General features: G+C 35.7%; 1 protein-coding gene across 1 annotated transcript; it reads left to right on the top strand.

Moving 5' to 3' along the window:
• Positions 1-216: 216 nt before the first annotated feature.
• Positions 217-23,393, top strand: LOC150097293 (carbohydrate sulfotransferase 11-like). Its single transcript, XM_090407637.1, has 2 exons — positions 217-426; positions 22,144-23,393. The coding sequence occupies exons 1-2, from the start codon at positions 217-219 to the stop codon at positions 23,062-23,064; spliced, it is 1,131 nt and encodes a 376-aa protein (XP_090263763.1). The 3' UTR covers positions 23,065-23,393.
• The last annotated feature ends 1,030 nt before the right edge of the window (positions 23,394-24,423 follow it).

Below are 24,423 nucleotides of genomic sequence, written 5' to 3'. Positions count from 1 at the left end.
CACGTGTTTGATCGCTCTTCTCACGGATCTATTTTGATGGCTCATCAGAGTTCTGCTTCGTAGCCTTGAACAACTAGTACCGAACGTTACAAAATGTCCCCCGTACGTCGATCGAGCACTTCCGAACTTTGCTATTAGAAGTGACGGAAACTTTTTTTTTTTTTTTTTCCGAAGACCTTGATTTGTCAAGCGGGAGTTTTCAACAAATTCTATCGAATGCAGTTCTTTGGGTCAAGCTATGGTTGTTCACGACAGCGACTGTGTTTTGTTGTCATTGCATTTACGGCCATATTTACTACTTTTATTTATTTTTATTCTCTACGCTCGCCGGCATTTCTGTGGCCTACTGGGCGTAACGGTAATAGGCTTACTAGTGTGGTTTCTAAGTGGTTTGATGCAAAACAAGGAGTCGTTACAGACTTCAAGGTGAGACTCAATTTCTGTTATTAGTTTTACTATTACTTGAATGGTGTCAACCCATCAAAGAAAAAAAAATGTTGTTTTCAGCTTTTTTATGACGTAATAAACACCTGATAATAAACCAAACGATAATACGTGGCAAATTAACACGGAAATTCATCAGTTCAAAGATGTTATTTTTAGCAGTTTAGGAAAATGACAATTAAATGGCAAATTATGTATTAAAGTTATGTTCTTTTAACGAATAAATATTATTGAATTATCATGAATTTCATCATATTATGTAAACAATGCATGTTATATACGTTATATATTTGAAAGTTGTATACGTTCTAAATATCCAAAGGATCGAGGCAGTGATATGAGTATATTTACCTTATTGTAACTTATTTGCAATTTATTTAGAACGACTTTTGAAAAATATGGAAAACAAAATGTTACAGTACAGGAGAGAGATAGTGACTTTCAGTTCATGACTTCCCGTATATCTTCTTAGGAGGTTTGTTCTTATGCACAACTTGTGTACTTATCAATATTGTTCTAGAAGGTGAAGTATTAAAATAGGGTGATTTATATTCTATTCTATGGTCAGGACAGTTCATCATCTTTATTTTCAGTGACTGATGCATAAAGATAAATATCTCCCCTCAAAGTCTTTCTTTTTTTTTTCCCCTTCGTTTGGTGTGAGGAATGAACAAAAAGGCATCTCTCAACACCACTAAACAAGTTCATACCATACCACACTTCTACGTTGTGACCATCTCGAACACACTCAACTCTGTGTGTTCCCTATGGTCTTCCTCTGCCTGCCTTTTGAAAACGAGTTGCTGATTGCTTTCCTATCATTATCCGTGTCATAAAAGCAGCACCTGTCTTTCTCCCTCCCGTTTGATTTATTTTATTTTATTTTTTGTAATATTATTTGTTCGTTAATACAAATAATAATACAATAAATGATGGCACTATCTCCTCGATATTCTTGCGTAATCGGCGATATTTCGGCCACTTGTAACAACACCAAAAGAATCACAGACTAGTTTTGTTTTGGAACAGCACATCTAAAAGAACACACGCAATTTACAGACAAAAATTACTAGTTGTGGTGGTGTTGGAGGTGGGCGGTAGATGGCGTTGATTCGTAGTAGAGGTAAGGTGTAGAGACAGTTGAAGATGTCCTCCCGCGATGAGTCTTCGGACTCCTTGGAGGTATCAGGAATAATAATAATAATAATAATAATAATAATAATAATAATAATAATAATAATAATAATAATAATAATAATAATAATAATAATAATAATTGACTGAGCTGCTTGAGACACGGTTTTAAAATAATGATTTTATTTAGTGCCGAGTTGGCGTTATATTCTGAGAAGTTGTATTCCGAGACATATCTCGACTTGCTCCAGAAATAGTTGCTTATTGCTCAGATCAATGTGCTACTAATAACATAGCGAAAAAAGAATGCTCTACAGCGTTGTCAAAAATATTGTTATTTAGAACAAGGAAATAACAGCCTCCATAACGAAGATGTGACTGGAATGTCCAGTGTTCGATTCCGATACTGGAGGAATCTTCATAAGAGCGTTTCATTGAGGTAGCTTAGCCAATCTCGTCCTGATTTGGAAGCGTTTTCACTCATCTAGAATCTCTTTGGATTTTAATCTCGTAAATCTGGTCAGCGAGCATGTACGCACTTTAGTGATACAATTACACACCTCATATCTCCAGTTGCTATGGCATCATCTAAAGACAACACACCCGGACTCTTTCGAAAAATTTAGAGAACTGGAATGAAGTTGTGGACGAAGCCTCAATCATTGTCCAACAACCCACGATCGATGCAAATATTGAAAGGATAAGAAATTTGATTTATTCAGATGCATACTTATTTCAAGTATACAAGTTAAAATCCAAAGGGTTAAATTTATGGATAGGTTTCTTGTTTCATTTCTTTACAGTCATATTTCCGGTTACAAGACCGATTTTCTTCATGCAAGACCCATGCTTGTATACGATGCTTGTTAATGTGTTTAGGTTGGAGATGATTTTCATAACGCGGTGGGAGCTCATATCTGCTTATTGAAGCTCTGAAGTAGTGTTGATAGTTCTTTGTTTGGTTTATAGAGTAAGGTTTGCAGATCATGCAAAAAAAAATAAAATAAAAATAAAATAAAATAAAAACTATTAAAATAAAAGTAACCTTATCCCATTGCTACTCATCTAATGTAGGTTTACGACGTGGGGTGGGAGTCATATAGAAATGTTTTACTGAACAGTTAATTAGACCTGCTATTACAAACATATTAACCGGTTTCATGTAGAGGTGGCAGGGTTTTCCCTCAAGGAAAGTAGATTTTCTCATCCTTGACCTCGTCCGACGCTTCAATTCATCCCACAGATGTTTTCAATAGGGTTGAGATCAGGATTCCATGGAGGCCAGTCAAGTGTGGTGACGTTCGTGTCCACAAACCACGAACGTCTTATGACAATGCAGTTGTCTCTTGCTGCAAGAGACAATAGTCAGATCCGTAGAAACTCCACAAAGTAGGAAGCATTGCATTTTCCAGAATGTTCAGATACCTGTCGGAGTTCAACACTCGTGGACCACAAACAGAGGTTCGAAGCCAAACCAGGAAAACAGAACCATACCATTACACCTCCATATCCGAATTTCATACTTAGGGTTACGAACTCCGCTAAGAGACGTTCACCCGGTATCCATCACACACGTCCACCTGCTCGATGGAGGGCGTAGCTTGATTCCTTGCTCCATAGCACAGCTTTCCAAGCTTCCAGGTCCCATTCTCGTAGCCGTTTCACACGGACACAGTTGTATTGACGTGGGAACATCATATTCTTCCAATTTATACCGGCTACAAACACGTGACTCATTTACATTCACCTTGTCCATGGAGGTATCCGTTGACTTCTTTCCAAGCGGTGTATATGAGAAAGATAAAGCAATAAATTCCTGTTTTATTATATCATAAGGTAAAATTTTTATTAATTTATTATAATTAAGTACGATATATCTTAAGCTTTATTTTTCTGAAAAATAGTATTTTATTTAATATTTTTCTGATAAATGGTAATATTGGGACAATGTTTCGAGTTAGTCGATTGTTGGGTCAGAGAAGTAGGTTTTTTGTTCTTCTAGAAACTTAGGGTTTTTTTAACATGCAACTGGGAAAAATCTACTGCAGAACTCACGCTATTTCTAAGTCAATTAGGTGTAAAAGATCTTTCTTCTGTCTATTTCTTTTCGAGAAGTAGTTGTCAAACTTTTCTGACTGCGACCAACAATAAAAAAATACATTTTACATCTCTACCCAGCACACACGCATCTCCTTACTACACATAATGAAGTCTAAACAAAATCTTAACAAAGCTAATATTAAACATGAATGTTATTAACATTTAAATACAACATGGGAGAAAAAATAACTCAAATAAGAACAAGAGAAATTTGGAAATATTTTGTTCAATGTCACTTCTATATATAGAACACAGAAGGATTCATTTTTATTCATAGGAATAAACAGAGATTTACTCACTACGTCTTTTTTTTTGGGGGGGGGGGGAATGAATGAAAATACCAGTGTATACTGATAAATATATCGCTCCCCAACAGACACGATACTGCAAATACAATAAAAACAAGTCGCATTATTGTACCAGAAAATACAGTACCGACATCTAGCGACAATATGTGTAAACTGGAGACATGATAAACAACATCCCTTCCAGATACATTGTAATTAAGACAATATAATTTTACAATTAAAATTTAATTGAAAACATTCAAACTAGCATGTCGTATAATATTAAAAACATTCTAAAAATGTGCCGCTCAATGCGGAAGGGACATAAAATACCGTCAAGAGAGTTCCCTCTTAAACCTACCAAATCATACATTCTGATATTTTGTATTATTTTTCATTAAAATATTGGTTGCGACCCGATAAATTGATTTCACGTCCCACTAACGGGTCGCGACCCATAGTTTGAAAAACATTGGTTTAGCTAATCAAAGGCGTTTTAATGGAATTTTTAGGGTTCTGAAATTAAGAAATGTGGCAATTATGACAAATATTGAATAGTACAACATTTCAAAGCAAAGTTCCCTTCACGAAATAAATACACGATTTTAGTGCAGTGATTTTTAGTAATTTGGAAACAGAGATAACTATTTAAACCTTACAGGACGATCTAAGCACCAACATTCACGGTAATCTAGTTATGTATTTTTAGAAGGTAGGGATGAGAAGATATTCGGAGCAAACTTGATTCAGTCGAAACGTACGATAAGAGAAAGGTGTTGAGAATGAAGCTTAATTATGTGAACTTAAATATTCAATGGCCGAAAATGAAACAGGAATAAAAGTATCAACTAATGAAGATGATGAATCGGACGGACTACAGATTTTGAAAGATTAAGATTATGAAAACTAAAAAAAAAAATGAAAACAAAATTAAACAACAAAAAAAGAGCAAAAACTAACAACGTATATACAGGACAAGCAACATAACGGTGTGCTGGCCATTTCGTGGGAATCGTCATCAGTTTTTTTTTCAATTATTATTTTAATATAAATTAAACTTTTATATTAGTCACATGTAATTAAGTCTTTAGATGGTAAATAGAGTATCTCCATCATCTAATAAGCTTTGTATTTTTGGAATATTGTTTTCGATTTCAATTTTTACCACCTCCCAACTTACTACTTATTTGGGGTGGTTTTAAAATATATACAACACATTCAATAATAGGTTATAAAATAAAAACAGTTTCAAGATCAAATCAGGGGACATTTAATGAATGTGTGTATCTGTTTCCTTTTGTCGAACAATTCTGTCCATTTCTAAATCAGAATATTCAATAAATGTAGTGTCCCAGTTGTTTTTAAATTCTCATAAAATCCTAACAGTGTTAAAGATTGCGTTACATGAAACTTGACACCAATAGAGTACGGTCATACACGTGGACTCATACCAGAATTGCCGCAAACACGTGCTACCTCTTTATTTCTTTTGATAGCATAAAGCTTTAAAACAGAAGAAAAAAAAATAAGCAAAGAAGAATTTAGTTTAACTTAATAAACCAATTAACGATGAAGCCAAAAATGACCTGATTGAAATTTTGCAGTCCAGTTCCATCCGTATAATACACAACTTTTAATCTTTTCGCCCCCATAAGTGCATAACCTTAACCATTTCCACATTCAATTGGAAACTATTATCATTTGCTTTTTCTTCCATTCTGTTTAAATCATTTCAGGGTTTTTAATCTCTTTGAATATTATACCCAATTTGGTACCAGCAAACAACTGAATACTTCTCTGCAAATCATTTCCTATCTCTTTATCGTATAAATTAACTAGCAGAGATCCAAATAGAGTCCTCTTGCACATTGCTCGTTAGCTACATTCTCTTCCTCATTTTTATACCATGAATCAGTGAAAAGGTTCTTGCTACTGGTGTTTCTTTCATCGAATTTTCGGTGTATTGATCGCTTGACGAATAGCATAAAACTAAAATTTATTAAAATTAAAAACTTCGATTAGTCTCGTGTGACAACACTTCGTCAGAAGTTTGCTTATATTACGAAAGAGTCAAAACATTAAGTAATAAATTCCGTGTGATGCTACTGCGTTCCCTTCTTTGCGGTAGTTCACGGTACCATCTAGTCCCCCCAAATTTTATCCAGGCTCCGGAACCGGCATAGCTGACGAATCAGAACTATGGCTGGGTGAGTATTCCTGACTGTAATCCGTGTGTGTCCTCGGACCGGTTTGCCTGCTTGCGGGATGAAAAACCCCAGATAAACTGGCGGAAAAACCCTGCTGTCCACGCCCAAGACCAGCTAATTTGGCTACGGCTGAGGAAGATCCTTGAGCTCCTCACGTCGTTGACGGGAATCGAACCTAGGACACTCCTTCCGCAGGCATATGGTGGCGAAGCGCAAAGCCACTAAGCTAACCGCGCGGACACATTAAGTAATGAAAGAATTAAAATTAGAATAAAAAAAGGAATGCCTGAAAGCAGATGTACTGTATTGTTGTTGTTGTTGTTGTTGTCGTCTGGAGTTCCCCAACTTTTCTTCATTCAGCCCTTCCTTAGGATAGGTTGAACCCTCCAATGAGGGATTTTAAGTATGTACAGGGTGGCCATAAAATAACTTTCCCTCTTTGGAGGCATCTGTAGCTAAAACCAATAAACGGAATGAGACCAAATTTTATATTGAGACTTTTGAAGGCATTGGGAGATGATTTTTCCGCGAAAAAAAAGATTTAGTACCAACAGTCGCCGATAGAGGAAATTTTGGCGCTGGCGGAGCGGAAAACAAGCGGATAATTACATTAAAGGCAGATAAAATGGAATAATAACATTCGATAGTGTAAGCGACAGCCGCGTCACTCATTCCAGCGGATATTTGGAGCATAACAATGATAATAATAATAATAATAATTAAACTAAAACAACAACTTGCGAGAGACACAGAAATTAATGTAGTGATTGAACTCACAGGAAATAATGTCTTATTCATCAGAATCAGGGTCCCCTGGAGACCATATACACGATTTTCAATGTGCTGACTTTTCTTGTGTACAATAAATTGCATCTGGTATGCGACATGCTCTACAGCTGAGTGTAAGGAGTCGGATTGGATGTTCATAACAACCCGTTTTATGTTCTCTTTCAAGACATGCACGTTGGGAATGCCACCAACATACACAACTGATTTCAAATACTCCCACAGCCAAAAGTTACATGGAGTGATGTCCGGGGATCGAGGCAGCCATGCCGTCGGAAAGAACTGACTGATAACCCTCTCATTACTGAAATGCTGGCGTAAAAGGCGCTGTACTGAACGTTCAATGTGTGGCCGTGCTCCATCCTGCATAAAAATTATGGAGTCCAAACATTGTCTTTGCTGAAATGCAGGAGTGACAAAATTTTCCAGCATTCGTCGATAAATCTCTCCAGTAATGGAGCAGATTACAGAACCTGTAGGGGTAGTATGCTCAAAAAAGTGTGGTCCTATTATGAAATCGGCTGTGAAGCCACACCACACGGTTACTTTTGAAGAATGCAGTGGTACTTGCTGGATCCCTTGGGGATGTTCAGATGCCCAAATTCTGTAGTTGTGAGTGTTGACCGACCCATTCAGATAAAAATGAGTCTCATCACCCCACAATATTCTCCAAGGCCAATCACTGTCGACCTCCATTCGGGCAAGAAACGTTAACGCGAAGATCATGCACGTATCATAATCTGCGGTAGTTAGTGCTTGCACACGACTGAACTTATACGGATAGAAGTGAAGAATTTTCCGTAATATTTTCCAACCTGTACTATAAGCCATATCAAGTTTGTGAGCTATGGCACGAGCGTTTGGACCAGTACTGGTCCCTGTTTCGTCGAACACCCCAGTAGCAACGTCTGTTACTGTCTCTTCTTGCATTGGTTTCCGTCCTCTGCCAGGTCTAACTCCTAGTGACCCAGTTTCTTCAAACTTCTTAATCATAGCTCGCAGTGCTACAGCTGACATAGGACCTGTACGCAGGTTATAAAGCCTTCTAAATTCCCGAAGGGCCGCTACGGCATTGCACTGCTTAAGGTAAACAACTTAACAAGTAAAGCACGCCGAGTAAAGATAGGACGCATATTGAGCACAATTCGTCAGTCATTCGAATCACTGCCTGAACGTTCCCAATCTCTTTTTAAGTGGAATTGGTGGCGCTGCTGTCAAGTACGCACAGTAAAATTTGCATAATCCTTTTTACCGGCGTTTACTGCAAATATTTGACTGCTTTCGGTCCGTCAACGCCAAAATTCCCCTATCGGAGACTTTTGGTAGTAAATCTTTTTTTCGCGGCATTCATCTCCCCATGCCTTCAAAAGTCTCAATATAAACTTTTAGCTACAGATACCTCCAAAGAGGGAAAGTTAATTTATGGCCACCATGTGTTTTTTACCGTAGATCCGTGTGTGTTCACGGGCCGGTTTACCTGTTCTGAAGGACGAAAAAATCATCTACCTCCGTGATGATTTTTTCGAACCCAGGTCTTTCCGGTCAAAGGGCTTGGTCTATATTGACTGAGCTATGGAGGCTCAGTCAATATAGACGAAGTTGTATTATTGGATACAATACAACACGATGAGTATTATAGCCATCGTCTAAATGTGAGATTTTTTAATGAATGAACACCAAACTTAGTGCAGGATGTGCTGAGTGCCTAGTTCTTATCGCATTAAGTAGGAGTGCACAGTATTTCGGAAGCCTTTTTCGGTGTATTGCATAATTCAATAGCAGCTGTTTTTTCCATTTCTTTTCGTGTAATAAAGCAGAAAGATTTAAGTCGAACAAGAATATATCGATAGAGTTGATCGGCTGCTGCATTTTAAACGTTTTGGGAGGCTGTAGAATTATCACCTGAAATAAGAGGCATATTATAGATAAGAACCACAGTCGTGGAAGATTTTTCATCTAGCGTGAAACCATTCTGTTCACTGAAAGACTCAAGTGGCTTGGAAAGGGGTGCATTACCAAAAATCTTTAGACCACGCACGCACTAACGTGCTGTATGTTTACACTTTTTTCGTTATTAGAATTATTATGAGGAATGTTAATTGAGGAAACAATGATTATTCATGACTTTTTTCATGACTCTCACCAGCAAATGCTTGCAAACCTATGAGGTACCGCAGGATGGCTAGATGATTCATGTATTCTATTATACCATAGGTTCCCAAAGTGGGCGGTATCGACCCTCCCCCAGTGGGCACTGAAGCCTTCTAGGGGGTCTATAGTGGGATCAGAAGCATTTGGGGGCATTCAGACAGTCTAGGGGTCGGTGGCTCTTTATAGAAGAAATTAATAATATATATTTAAAAATTAATTATTTTCGTGATTTTGCGATTAGATAATCATTTAAAATTTAAATATTGAATTTTAATTCATCTTATGCCCGTCTTACACGATCAATTTTTTTTATCAATTTTCTATTTCAATTATTTAATAATTTGAAAATTTACCATGTCAGATAGAAAGAGATGTCAATGAGAAAATTGAACGTGTCATACAGGATATTTTAACTTCTATTTTTTATATACTTAAAAAATGTATTGATTTTTTGCTATTGTAAAAATTGATCGTGCCATGCAGGCTTTAGTCTATCCACGCAGCAGACGAGTCTTAACTAGTAGTATGTCGGTCAACTATTACGTAGGTAATTCACTCAATTCAGCATGTTTTGACAGGAATATGGGTGCTTGCAGTGACTTGTTCAAAGCACGAGTACGATGGTATCGCAAACAGGTCAACGTATGCAAGTCGATTCGGGCTAGATTTCAAATCTATAAATACCAGTGGTTTAGGAATAAGTTTCATTACTTTTTGTGTGCTTTGCCAACAATCATCAGTCGAAAGTGTGATAGATAAGTGGAGTCATACAAAGTGTGAATTAAATCTTTTATTTTGTGAATATTTTTGCAAATTTTATTACTTCATTATGTCTGAATATAAGAAGAAATGTCGACAGTACAGTATTGAGTATTTGAAATATGGTTTTATTCAGTCTCAAATATTTGAAATGTGGTTTTATTTAAACTGTTATAATGGGGGGAGGGCGTTACAAAATTTATGTCTTGCAAAGTGGGCGGTGGCCCGAAAAAGTTTGGCAACCTATGTATTATACGGATATGCTCTGCTTGATGCGGTTGAGCATGAGAATCATGTCATATGGTTTTAACAGCTTAAGGAAAACACGAAATTTGATACAGGTGTAGGAATTCTGCAAATAATCGCTCGATAAGTGTTAAAAAGCCACTGCACACTCAGAATGCCGCGTTCATATATGTAAATTATAAGAACATTTGTTTGCTAGAGAGGGTACAAAGGCGAGAAACAAGAGCCGTAAGTAAAACTGACGGTTGGCTTTTGTTAAAAGGCTAAAGGTTTGTGGGATTATTACAAACATTTATTGAGAAAATCGACATTTTTTTTTTTTTTTGTCAGTATGACACACACGTACAAGTTCATTAATCAAACGAATGTTACATACTCACACAGAACAGGAAGACAAAGAGGGATAAAGCTCCATATATTTAAGTGATATTCTCCTTATTAGAGACGTCAATAAAATACTGATTGGCATATTTATACATTAAAATGAAATATTATATATATATATATATTCTTAAAGTATGTCATATATTAAATATAATTAGTTTTATTTATTTTTTGTAAATTAAGCTTTTCAATTATGTGATAAGAATTGCTTATACACCTTTTTATAAATATAATAGTTTTTATACTAAATGATTACTGAACACAACTTTCCCAAAGCTACAGGCCCATCAGTCTTCTTTCCTGTCTTGGCAAAGTAACAGAAAAGGTCATCCTATCTAGACTACAATCAGCAGTGGACCAACAGAAAATAATCCCAAATGAACAATTTGGGTTTCGCACAGCTCACAACACGGTGCAACAAATTCACCGACTAACAGAACATATCACTCATGGCTTTAACTGGCACCTTCATACTGCTGCTGTATTTTTGGATGTTGCCAAGGCCTTTGATAAGGTCTGGCATCAAGGCCTTATCTTCAAACTATTTGAAAACAATATCCCAATTAAACTAGTGAAACTCATATATTCATATATCAATGAAAGATACATGCAAGTAAAACTCAACAGAATTGTTTCTTCAAGGCGCAAAATCCTGGCGGGAGTACCTCAAGGTTCTCTTCTGGCCCCAATACTTTTCACAACTTACATGGCAGATGTTCCTCTCAACCCAAAAACTACTACGGCTCTTTATGCCGACGACACCGCTATTCTAGCCAGATCGCTCAGCCCTCACCTAGCAATCACTAGACTCCAAGGAAGTATCAATGAGCTAGCAAACTGGTTCACCAACTGGAGAATTCAAGTAAACCCCCTCAAAAGCTCAGCCATGATGTTTTCAAGAAGAAAGATCTGCAACAAAGAAGACATCCTGCTCTCTGGTCAAAAGATCCCATGGCATTCAGAGACCAAATATCTTGGGGTATTGATGGATAAGAAACTCCTTTTCAACAAACACATCAATCTCGTTTGTTCCAAATCTTCCAAAGTCATAGCTCAGCTCTACCCATTGATCAACCGCAAGAGCAAATTGAACCTACATAATAAATTGCTTCTTTACCAGATGGTAATACGTCCAGTCATTACCTACGCCTCACCAGCATGGAGTCACACTTCAAGATCAAACATTTCAAAATTACAGAGAATCAAAACAAATGCCTTAGGATGATCCTGGATGCACCGTGGTTCATCAGAAATTCACAAATTCACCGAGAAACCGGCACTCCATACATCTCCTCTCTTCTTCGTGATCTTGCAGAAAAATTCTTCGTGAAGTCAAGTTCACATTCAAACCCATTAATCGTGCAAGCTGTCAATGAGACTTACAATGAGACTGATTACTACAAACACAAAAGACCGAAGGCTATTCTTCTCTCAAATGATCATAGCTAACACTACTGCCCTCAGAGGGCGAGCTTAATTGCTCACAAATCTCCCATTCCCAAATAACTCTCATTACAGATAAAAGGGGAATATGAAAAGCACTTGTGCTTCACCCATCCTGTCAGTAACGTCAATGGTCAATATTCCCTATATTTTCTCTTTTCTACGATCCTTAGCCACCAAGTTTTTCCTAAAGACGTCCACACATCCCAACGATTTGGTTCAACAAGCTACAGCATACGATCCAACGGACATATTCAAATATAGAAGACCAAATGCTATATTGGCCTCCTTTAGTGATGCATAATCTCCATGCCCAATCAGGGCGAGCATTCTGCTCATAAATTTTACCTTCACTGTAACCACAACAGATAACGGGGAATATGAAAAGCATCTTGCTTCACCCCTAAAGACATAAATGTCAATTGTCAATTGTCAATTATTTGTTTTATGAATGGGAATCAGAGACCCTTGGAGGGTAATGGATGGCAATGCTGTAGCTAATGAAGTTCTAACTGAGGCTCGGCTATTGGTGTTACCCTCCTGCCATGATCAGAGCTTCAATAGCTCAATAACACCTTATCCCTACACTGTCCTCTACAGATAACGGGGAAGATGAAAAGCATTCTTGCTTCGCCCCTTTAAGCCAGTCCTTATAAGGACTTTATTTGTTTTATTCTCAGAAACTTGGGAATGAAATTTGGCAATGATATCACATTGTCTATTTCTATATTAATATTAATATTTATTAATATTAATTAAATATAGTTCTTAATTTAAAATATTAACATTTCTTAATATTAATTAAATATAGTTCTTAATTTAAATTATTAATATTAATAAAATATAGTTTTTAATTAAAAATATTAATATTAATAAAATATAGTTCTTAATTAAAAATATTAATAAAATATAGCTCTTAATTAAAAACTTTCGTTTGTTTTTTATACATGTATTTTTGAAACTAAGTAAAAGGTGAACAGTGTTTTTTTTTATTTTATTTTTTATTTATTTATTTATTTTTTAACTATTCGCTTTTCCATTATCGGTATGCTTTTAACAAAATATCCATGTAATGGCAAATTCTGAACGCTTAAACATATGCACATCACTAGCATTCACTTAAATATTTATTCGGATTCCTACAGAAAATTTTGACGTCGTTACCATAGATTCTTTTAACAGTGATCCTTGCGATAGCTCACTGTAACTGTTATCTGCTTACAGTAAGTATTCTTATAAGCAAGGTTTCAAACCATGTACTAATAGCACTGCTTTAGATCTTAATCCTGGAGTGGTCACCGTGATGATCCTTATAAGCACGATAAGCATTATTTTCTGCCACTACTTTTTTAGCTCAAATTCTTCTATGCCATTAAACTTGTTTCTAATTGACGTTGTGAATGTTATTTTTCATTTTGATGTCAAATTATCTTAGCGGTTTGCTCTGTCCTTTGTATCGGGTCATTCGTCACCCGATTCTCACCCTTGTTACATAAATTTACGAGGAAAAATTGACTTCCTCGTCGTGAAGTAAGTGAAAAGAAAAGACGCGATTCCTCCATTTACTTTCTTTTCTTTGACTTCCTGTTTTCTGTTTATTCTACAACAGGACTTCTTTTTGACCCACTTTTCTCGACTGACCGCGTTACTTGACCTTTGCCTGACAGTCGTCCTCGTTTATTAGCAAGACTAATTATGACCGCGTCACAAAATCTTTTGGTTTAGTTGCTACGGTAGAATGTGTTCGTGTAATGGCTAACAGAGGTAGAAAAATTCTGGGTTCTATCCTGCTTAACACTTCCGGTCTTTTTAGTTCTCAGCACGCGCGATAGGTAGACATGAATGACGCAACTTGTCACTTGTAATGCATTCAACAATCTTTTGTCCATCTACTAACTCAGGGTTTCCCAAACCTTTTTCTACGACGGAACACTTCACAAATCCTGAAATTTTCACAGAACATCGTGGTTATTTTGTAGTGTATTAATTCATAATTAATTGTTAATTTAGCTGATTTTTAGTATTAATTAATAATTGATCATTAATAATTAATTAATAATTGATCATTAATAATTAATTAATAATTAATTAAACATCTATTAAACATAAACATCATTAAATTCATGAAAATCAGCAATGAAAATTCATTGCTGATTTTCATTGACGTATCCCATTCTGATCACCAAAAATTTATAATATTATTATAAGTACTTACGAGTGAATACAGACTTTTTCTCCTGTGTGCTGGTAGTTTTCCCCTCCTTTTGTACATCCTGGAGAGCGCTTTGTAGGCTGGTGGTGGAGGACTCACTATCTGTAGCGTCACAAACACCTTCAATAAGAGATTTCTTAATACAAAAATTAAACAAAGTCCCTTGTCTCTTATTCATATTAAAATTTAAATCTTCAGGCCTATTTTAAATAATCACGGCACTGCGATTTCGAAACTTTCACCCTACAATACGAACTTGCGAAGAAAGTATTCGGTATTACTAGATTTGAGAACCGGATACAGACTACCTTGATCTTCAATTTCAGTGGAAAATTTTTCTTTATATTTCCTTGCTGATTGTTCATTAACATTTGCAGCAGATGTTATTTCTTTCAGTTTTAAGAACAGAGGATACGCCTCCCATTGTTGTAATCTGCTTGCGAACAATTTTTATGATCGGTCATAAACAGCGGTATTCTCTTCCCCGATTGTTGAAAGATTTCGATGTGTGAAAATTAACGATAATTCATGAATATTTCCATGTTAAAAAATATGCTGCTTGGTCACTGACATTTGCAACACAGATGATATTTCGTTCAGTTTTGAGAACAGAGGATACGCCTCCCATTGTTATAATCTGCTTGCACGCAATTTTTATGACCGGTCATAAACAGCGGTATTCCCTTTCCCAAATGTTGAAAGGTTTCGATGTGTGAAAATTAACGATACACAGATGTTATTAGGCGTTCTGGGTCTCAGCTCTTCGACATATTCACGAATATTATTCTCCTCGGAGAATATTTCCACTATAAAATATTTATTCATGCTTAGAAAACTAAAATGACAAATTCCAGGAGAACTTCGCGCGGAACACTTATTCACCTTCCGCAGAACACGGTTTGCGAAACCCTGTACTAACTAATGCACTATAAGTTGATCAACGTATAGTACTTTATTATGATGATTCCTCTATGGGGTCATCATTAATATATGAATCAGAGGTTAACTTCTCAAAGGATTTATTTAAATAAATAGTTTGAGAAAGTTAAAATAAATAACTATTTTTCTAAAATACATATTTATTTTAAAGGAACAAACGTACTTACTCCAAGTGCTCTGTTGATGCGTACACGTTATTAAAGAAAATACAATGAAAGCCTCTGTTTGTTTCATTACGTTTGATATTTTGATTTCAATTTTGAATCTGTTAATTTGCTTTTGGTTTATTGTTTATTATTTCGTAATTGTTTCATTACGAAAGTATGCATACATGTAACCTCCCCCTCTCTCTCTGCTAGTGATTGGGGATTCCTGAAACAATTATTTTTTCAGGAGAATTAATGGGTCTCTCTCTCTCTCTCTCTCTCTAAGTTATCGTAATATTTTATCGAAGTGCATTTATTTATTATTCCTAAGTCTCTTATTAAAAAAAAAAAAAAAAGAACTGGAAACAAATGGGCAGTGTAGACAATCAAACATTAAATCCAGCATGATATAAAAATAGTCACTAAAACCGAAACCAAAAGAAAACAAAACAAACAGGTTGCAGAGCTAAATGATTAGATGAAAGTGTTAATAGGTAAAAAAATATAAAAGCGATAAATATTTTTTTGTATTTTTTTTAAATTTTTTTTATATATTTTAAATATTTTTTTTTTATAAAAATATAAAAGCGATACATTGTATTTTTACAATGCGATAAAATCGCATTGTAAAAATAAAACAAAACAAAACCAAATATTAAAAAAGTATTTAAAGTAAAAAGAAGACGACATGACAATAATTAGCGTCAATGTTACTAGGAAAATAAAATTAAAATAAAAGGAATCTCAGGAATTTTACAAAAATTCCTAGCAAATAATTAGCAAAAGAAATAAAAATCACAAATCACTACATAATAATATTAGATCATTAAAACGCGAGAATGAGTGAATAAATCAATTAAGGGTTGTATAAGGAATTGTGGTGAAGTACAAATGTTTATAGCCTTAAGAATTGACAGTTATTCTTTTGAGGTTCGCGATGTGATTCACAGTCGAAAGACGAGAATTATTTAACTGCCAATAATTCGCTATTTTTCTGAAAAGCATCATCAGAACACAAATTGTATGTCAGAGGTCACAAGCAGACGGAGCTGTCAGTTGATAACTAATCACCTCGGCGAACTAAATATATATATATATAAATATATATATATTTAGCGTCAAAATTCTACGTACAACTTTGAGGAAAGGCAGAGAACATCCAAATCAACCATATTCACATAAGAGAGAGCATGACCGGAAATGCCACCGGAAGGTACTAACAGGGACACAAAGATACAGAAATAACACAAGGCAGTAAGTAGTGTAAAAAACTTTATTAGGCGTAACTGAACAGTTCAATAGTAGTTGGAAACATAATATGGTAAACGAAGTGCATGTCTGCCATCTCAGCTTTCATAAAATGACGCAGGTTCTTCGTACGACGTCGAAAGCTTGAATGAGGAAGCCCAATTGCTCACCTGGTGCGCTGGCGAACAGCGCCATCTATCACTTTCGGGTGGCGTTTCCGGTCATGCTTTCCTATGTGAATATGGTTGATTTGGATGTTTTCTACCTTTCCTCAAAGTTTGTAAGTGGAATTTTGAACCATCGTGTGTGTGTGTGTGTGTGTGTGTGTGTGTGTGTGTGTGTGTGTGTGTGTGTGTGTGTGTGTGTGTGTGTGTGTGTGTGTGTGTGTGTGTGTGTGTGTGTGTGTGTGTGTGTGTGTGTATTGTTGTTCCCACTAATAATGGATTGTCAGTGCTTGTGTGCAGTGACAAAATATACGTGCTCTGAAGAGGCTGGTCAGAAAATCAACCATATATTAGCAAAAAAATCCGCTGATGCCGTTTATTCCCTTGTAGGAAGCAGTCGAGACCGTTTGAGCCCTAACTTTTTAGAGACTAAAGGGGCAGTTTAATCGACACTGGTAGCCAATCAGATGTAGTCAACAGACAAACAAATGCCGCCATCTGGTGGTCCTTAATCCTAACACTATATTTTTTTATTATACTATCTGAAATAGTATAATAAATTATTCGATTCTTTCACATTTACGGAAAACGCGGGTTTCCAGGAGAAAATGTCCGCTTTCCCTGCTAGAAATCGACTAACTTGGGAACCGGTCGAAAAAGGCTTAGAAAAGGTTCCTCTAGTCGGCAACTAGAATCCTTCCTCAGGCAGCCTCGTTTTGTGGATGCAAATGCCAAATATTATAATAAATATAGAATAATCTGTTTTGTTTATCTGATGTTGTGAACCAAATCCAACCAAAAATTGGCTAAGATTATTTAGTCCTATTTAATAATTTGAAAATAGAACATTCTTTTTTTTTATAGATATCTACGAATCAGGACGCCATAAATGTGTTATTAATTACATTATAGGAAATAAAAAATAACCAATTAAATAACAAATGTCGCAGTTTACATAAATTTACATTTATACACGCGGATCGCGGATCATTAAGCAGTAATTACAAACAAGTTGGTTACCTCCAAAATGTCTGATGTGTGTGTGTGTGAGAGAGAGAGAGAGAGAGAGAGAGAGAGAGAGAGAGAGAGAGAAACGTCAGATCGAACCATTACAAGAGAAAGCATTACAGAATTACACCAAAGAAAATCAGAAGAGAATTTATTTGAAACATTTGGTAAAATACCGAAGCAGAATAGAAATTTTGTGCAAGAAATATTTCAGAAAATGAAACGAACACAGAGAAAAATAATTAAAAAAAGAAATAAAATGAAAATAAATGAAAAGACAAAAAAAAATAAACGAAATCCATGTCATTAGAAAAAAAGGGAAATTAGAATTTTACATAAAGAAAACTGAAATAAATATGTAAGCTAGACACAGAAATAGACAGAACACAATCATCATCCTTTTAGGGATTTAGGCCCGGTCTTATTCCATCTTTTCCTTGATCATCCCTGACTTCTATATCTTTAACTGGGTGGTATCGGAGTATTTTCTGTGTAGTCTTGAACTGACCATTCTTTCGATATGTTCAACCCACTTCTCTTGGTAGTCCTATACTTTGTCCAATATTGAGTCTATTTCTAATTCTATACGTATTTCTGTTTTTTTTTTTTTTTTTTTTTGTTGTTTTTTGTCCCATAGAGTTTCTTCTGTTGTACTTCGCAGGAATATTCCATTTCTCCAGTTTCCATTCGTTTTTCTTTTGCAGTTTTTATGGTGCATAGTTCCCTTCCGTACAATTGAGAAAGACTTACCAAAACTTTATAAGCTCTTGTTCTTTTGAACTTGGTTAGGTTTGAAAGGATTATCGATCATTCCTGTTATATTTAGAAAATTTGAAATTTTGATGTCAATGCAAGCTTTTTTTTGTATATGATACAGCATATCCAAGGTATTTGAAGCATTAATGCTCTAAAATTTTATATTCAATCATATCATATCATGATTTTACTTCTGACTGGAAGTGGTCCTCTAAAAGCCATGATTTTTGTTTTGTCTATTGATATTTCCATTCCAATTTTTTTAGCAATTATGCTTAAGGAGCATACTGATTTTTGGAGTTCCTATTCACTTCTTGCTATGATTATTTGGTCATCTGCAAAAAAAAGAGTATTAAATATAGTTTCCACGATCCAGTTTAAATGCTGATTTTATATTTTTCTTCCATTTCTTTATTACTTCATCTATATAGATATTGAATAAGAGTGGTGACAATGGGCATCTTTGACGGATCCCCTCTGTTTATTGATTTTTATTCTGTAACGGTTTCATGATTATTACAGCTATTTGATTGTTCTGATACCAGTTAGTTATTGCAGCAAGCGGCTGATTCGGTGCTTAGGTTCTTGAGTGCGGTTCACAATTTGTTCCTTAAGACCATCAAAGGTTTTCTGACAATCTAACAAATGGTACGTGTGTGTGTGTGTTTCTATGTTGAATTCGTAATGTTTTTTCATAAATTTTTTAATGTAAAAGCTGAGTCAATGCACGATCGTCCTTTTCGAAAGCCATGTTGTTCTTCACATAGTTTAACTTCTACATATAATTTAAGTTTTGATGTTAATATTCGTGCATATAACTTATAACCAGTATTTACAAGACTTGTTCCTCTGTGGTTTTCACCGCTACACTTCTTGCCTTTTTTATGTATTGGAATCATAATTACCGTATTCCAACTTTCTTGGATTTTTCCTTGTTGCCAGATATTGTTAAATAATTTTAAGTCATTTAATGAATAGGATGCCTGCATATTTTAAGTTATATATTTATTCTGCCTTCTCCAGGAGCTTTTCCTGATTTGCTTCCGTGTATTGCTTGTTGGATTTCTTGTAATGTTTTTTCTTCTACTAAATAGTAAGTAGTTCGCATTATATCGATTTTAGATTCATTACTATCCTGCCATAAGTTTTGGAAGAAGTACAGCCAGGTTTTCTCTTTGATTATTTCAAGTTTGACTTTTTCTTTACCTCCTTATTCATATTCCTTAGAATTTTGTATGTATTTGGCCTCTTCACTGTAAGATCTCTTTCTAATTTTGCTATGAAGTTATCCCATGTTTCTCTATCCATTTTCCGGCATGCTTTTTTTGCTATTGCTCTTTTGTATTTATAGTTAATTTCTGCTTCTAGTGATTTTGTGTTTATCCATTGTTTATATGCTTCTTTCTTGTTTTTAATTATTGCTTCAATGTTTTCATCCCTGTTTCTTATTCCCATTCTCCTCTTCCATTTAAGGGATATTCTGTTGCTACATGCATGGGCGTCCACAGAAGGGGGGGGGGGGGAACGGGGCACTTATCCCCATGGGGTCTACTTGTGAAAAAAAAAACAGAAAAATTAAATAATTAAATAAAAATTTGTTGATGTAATTATTTGTCTCCAAGCTCCCCCCCCCCGGGAAAATTTTCTGCGGACGCCCATGGCTGCATTTACAAATATATATATTTTTTAATTATTCCATTCTATATCACCTTTTATTTGCCCTAGTTTTCCATTTATTCAGCACGCTTATCAACCATAAAATATGGAAGTTCTTCGGGAAAAAAATGAATTTCAATCCCCGGTGGGAGACACTATCTTGTTTATTGGAGGAATGGAGTGACTTGGAAAAAGTTTCATGATTGGCCCTCGCTAGAATAGCATTTCTGGATTATGTTTTTCTTCTTCTCCTTTTTTTTTTATGTTACTTCCACGCATTGTAAATCTAAAGTGCATTAGTAGCGTAGGGGAAGGCGAATTTTTGTTTAATTTTACTATTTTTTATACGTTCTCTGTATTTTTATTTAAAAAATCAAAAAAAATCAGCTAACACCTATGTTATTTCCGTATAGGGAGTAGGCGGGGCCGTTTACCCTACTAACCTTTGGAGACTGAGTGGGCAGTTCAATCTCCACTGGTAGCCAATTAGAGAGATAGCTGGCCCAAGGCTATCACTGATTCATCGGTACGCAGTGAAGAAGGCGGCAAGTTAGTGCCGCCATCTCGTGGTCTCTAACCCTAACACAATATTTTTAATGTCTGAAAATAGTGTGGGTTCTACGGTCAATTTTCTTGAGTTTACGGCACGAAAAACCCGAGTTTCCGGGAGAAAAAACCCGCTAGTCCGTGCCAGAGATCGAATAACTCAGGAACCGGCCGAAAAAAGGCTTAGAAAAAGTTCCTCTAGTCGGCGACTAGATTTGAACCACCAAATCATTTCTTCGTGCGGTCAAGCGCTGTAGAATGCAAACGCCACTTCTACTGAGCTACAAACCCTGCTCGAGAGACCAAACAGGGAACTTTTTCAAGCCACTTCAGGCTTCCAATAAGCGGGGAGGCAGTCTCACACCAGATAATGAAGTTCATCGCCCAATTATTTCTCCTAAAGAAACTTCTACATTTTATATGTTTGATGATTGCGTTCTATCTATCCATCTTGTCTATCTATCTTATTAGAACGTTTGATTTATTCGAAAAAAAATTCAAAATTAAGAATACCAGTTTTAGCTAAAGCTGTTGTATTATATGGAAGAGAAACATAAGACGATAATCTTAAGACCAACAAAGAACAATACCAGCAGAAACGAAATTTTCGAGTAAAACAGTGGAAAGACACAATAAAGTAGACAAGATAAATTATCTAGAAAAATCGAATTTAATCGTGTGTGTGTGTGTGTGTGTACGCACTCCTATTTTACCATAACTTTCTCTTCAAAAACTTTATGATCAGCAAGGAAATTCAAGCAATTATAAGGTTTTTGTTTACTACGAAGAGCATTTGTTGAGAAATTTCAGGTGAGTTGTGGCAGTAATGTATTAAATGTGAGAAAATCAGTTCATTCAAAAAAGTTTCTATAGCTGCAATTTATTATTTTATCATATCAAAATAGATCAGTAAGAACTGATTCTTTTCAAATACTGTATACTAAAGTGTGTCCGAATATATGCAGTATTCATCCTAGCCCTGTGTTTTCCAAACTTAGGTCTCAACTAATTCTGCGTCATATGCTGTTCGCTAAACTCCAACAGAATTACGAAAATGTTGGATGAGCCAACGCCATTTTGAAAGAGAAATTGCCATAAGTATTTGCATGAAAAAATGTTTGCAATTATTAATAATTATCAAAACTTAGTTGTGTTTTAATAAAGTATTATGTGATATTAGGTATGCTTTGCTTACTGGAGGAATGCCTTCTCTGTAGCTTTTATTAAAGGCCAAAATGGCTCATGTTTAGTATTTTTAATTAAAAATCAGAGGCAGAATTATAAATCAAATTATTATTGTTCTTATTCTTATTACAGAAAGTTAAAAATAGAAGTATTAGAAGAGTTCTTTTCAGACTTCGAATCAAATAACATGCTGGAGGTATTTTTTCTCTAGAGAATGAGACAAATCTAAGAATAGCACCTAATTGATATCAGAATCATAGATGCAGTGTCACTGTATCAATGATCTATCCACGAGTGCGTGCTACAAATACTTAATTTCATTATTTTTTTTTCTTTATGCAGCAATCGGAGGATGGTCACTTCAGCGGCTCCAAAATACCCTTCAGCGAAGATCAGTGGCAACAGGAATATCAAGAGAGAGTTGAACTTATGCGCAATACCTGCTACGAAGAGGAGGTCTCCGTTCTCCAAAGGGTGAGACGAATAGCTACGAATCAGAGGCGTGGCAAACACCTCTTTTGTGATGCTAGAAAGTGTCCGGTAATAGTGGATGAGAAGCACGTCCTCTTTTTCTGCTTCATCCCGAAAGTGGCTTCCACCAGTATCAAAGAATATTTCCTGAATCTTAGTAACATTTCTATGAAGAACAGTGCTCTGGTAAACCAGTCAGCCTTTCATCAAGAAGCCAATGACGTCCTTCATCGCGTCAGTCCCACTTACTATCCCACCTCAACTCTGAGGAGGTTTTACAAAATCATCTTTGTTCGTCACCCGTTCGAACGCCTTGTGTCTGCTTTCAAGAACAAGGCAGAGAAACCCCCAAACCAGGTTAAGAGCTTCTACGATACTTATTGGAATCCCATCATGAGAGCTACTCGCGGGCAAAATAATGTAACCAGCACGTCTCGCATTACATTTTCGGAGTTTGTGTGGTACTTGTTGCATACGTTTGCACGGGATTACGATCAACATTGGGCGCCTTACTGGAGCCGTTGCAATCCTTGCCTTGCCGATTATGATTTCATTGGGAAACTTGAGACAGCAGAACATGACTTTTCTTACGCATTCAGACAAGTGGGATTGACGAATTTTGGAGTGAGAAAGAATGGAGAAAATATATCCCGCCAAGTCACTCTGAAATATTTTTCCACGATCCGTCCGGAGGACATCGTAAAGCTTTATCGTATTTATCGAATGGACTTTAAACTCTTTGGTTACACATTGGATGGCTTCTTACCTGCAAATTTTACGGCTGAATTGTAACTATTAAAGTATCTTTTCATGCCTTCATAGCATATCAGTCCTGAGGAGATCACTACTCAGAATAACATATCTGCAGTGATTCACTGTAGGTTATATACATTCAAAGAGGTCTGTGATATTAATTGTTATTTCATTATTTTTTATATTTTTAGTAAACTAATGGATGATTATTGTTGCAGAAATATGTTCAATATTTATGCAGCATGTGAGATACGTTCTAACGAAGTAGAAAAATATACAATCTCAGGTAATAAAACCATTTTTTTTTTTCATTCTTTTAAGACCAATTTGGATAGCAACAGACTAGTGCTCCACACGAGTTTATAGAGTTAACCTCATGGACAGTGTTTTGTAGTTCTCTTCCCTACACACGTTTCAGTTCAATGTGCTTTCTTTTCATTTTTTTTTTTTTTGTAATATTCTAAAGTATATGATAGAATTTTACTGAGTTCTGTAGTACTTTGTAGAGGTATGAAATAGCAAGATGATGGTTTTATGAGGGAAAGAAATAAAAACTAGTAATTAAAATGTTTTCTAGTATTTCTTCTAGCCTTAACAGTTTTGTTCAGATTTTTTTTTAATAAATAGAACGCTTTCAAAACTACAAACTGCATCTACAATAGCGAACACCAGCAATGTGTTCGCTATTGTAGATGCACTGTATAAAATAAATAAATAAATAAATTAATTAATTAAAAAAAAAAAAACGTGAGAGGAGGCAGCGTAAGCATGACTACACCAGTAGCCGGCGTGCATAACAATATTTTTTTGAAAAGGTATTTCCGTACTGAGTCCGCGCGGTTAACCTAGTGGCTGTGCGCTTCGCAACCATATGCCTGAGAAAGGAGTATCCTAGGTTCGATTCCCGTCGGTGACGTGAGGAGCTGAAGGATCTTTATCAGCCATAACCAAGTTAGCCGGTCTTGGGCGTGGACAGTACGTTTTTTATCCCAGTTTATCCTGAGGTTTTGCATCCCACAAAGCAGGCAAAACACCACAGCACATAGTATACACCTGGACGTAGGGCTGACCACCTTATCCTGTGAACGGTTTGAGGTCCGATGATTAATAAACCCTCGACACCGCAAGGTAAAAGAGGATAAAAGGAAGATGAGATGAGATTTCCGTACTGAAATAAAAGAAAAATTGGGAAATATTTCTTTTTTTTTTTTTTTTTTTTGAAAAACATGTTTTTGGGATTCTAAATAATCATGTCTTCATTGATACAGTCACGGTGCATACATCGAAATATTCAAGGGAGATTGTTGTAAAACCTTTTGCTGGTTGATTTCGTTTTAACCTGCCCCACACTTTGAGATTGGCTAAAGGAGATAACTCAATGTGCCTTGTTGTTCCTAA

Source organism: Typopeltis vanoorti, chromosome 17, assembly GCF_054136105.1.
Source record: "Typopeltis vanoorti isolate ZY-2024b chromosome 17, IOZ_Tvanoo_1.0, whole genome shotgun sequence".
Lineage (NCBI taxonomy): Eukaryota > Metazoa > Arthropoda > Arachnida > Uropygi > Thelyphonidae > Typopeltis > Typopeltis vanoorti.
This window is presented reverse-complemented; position numbering and strand designations above follow the sequence as displayed.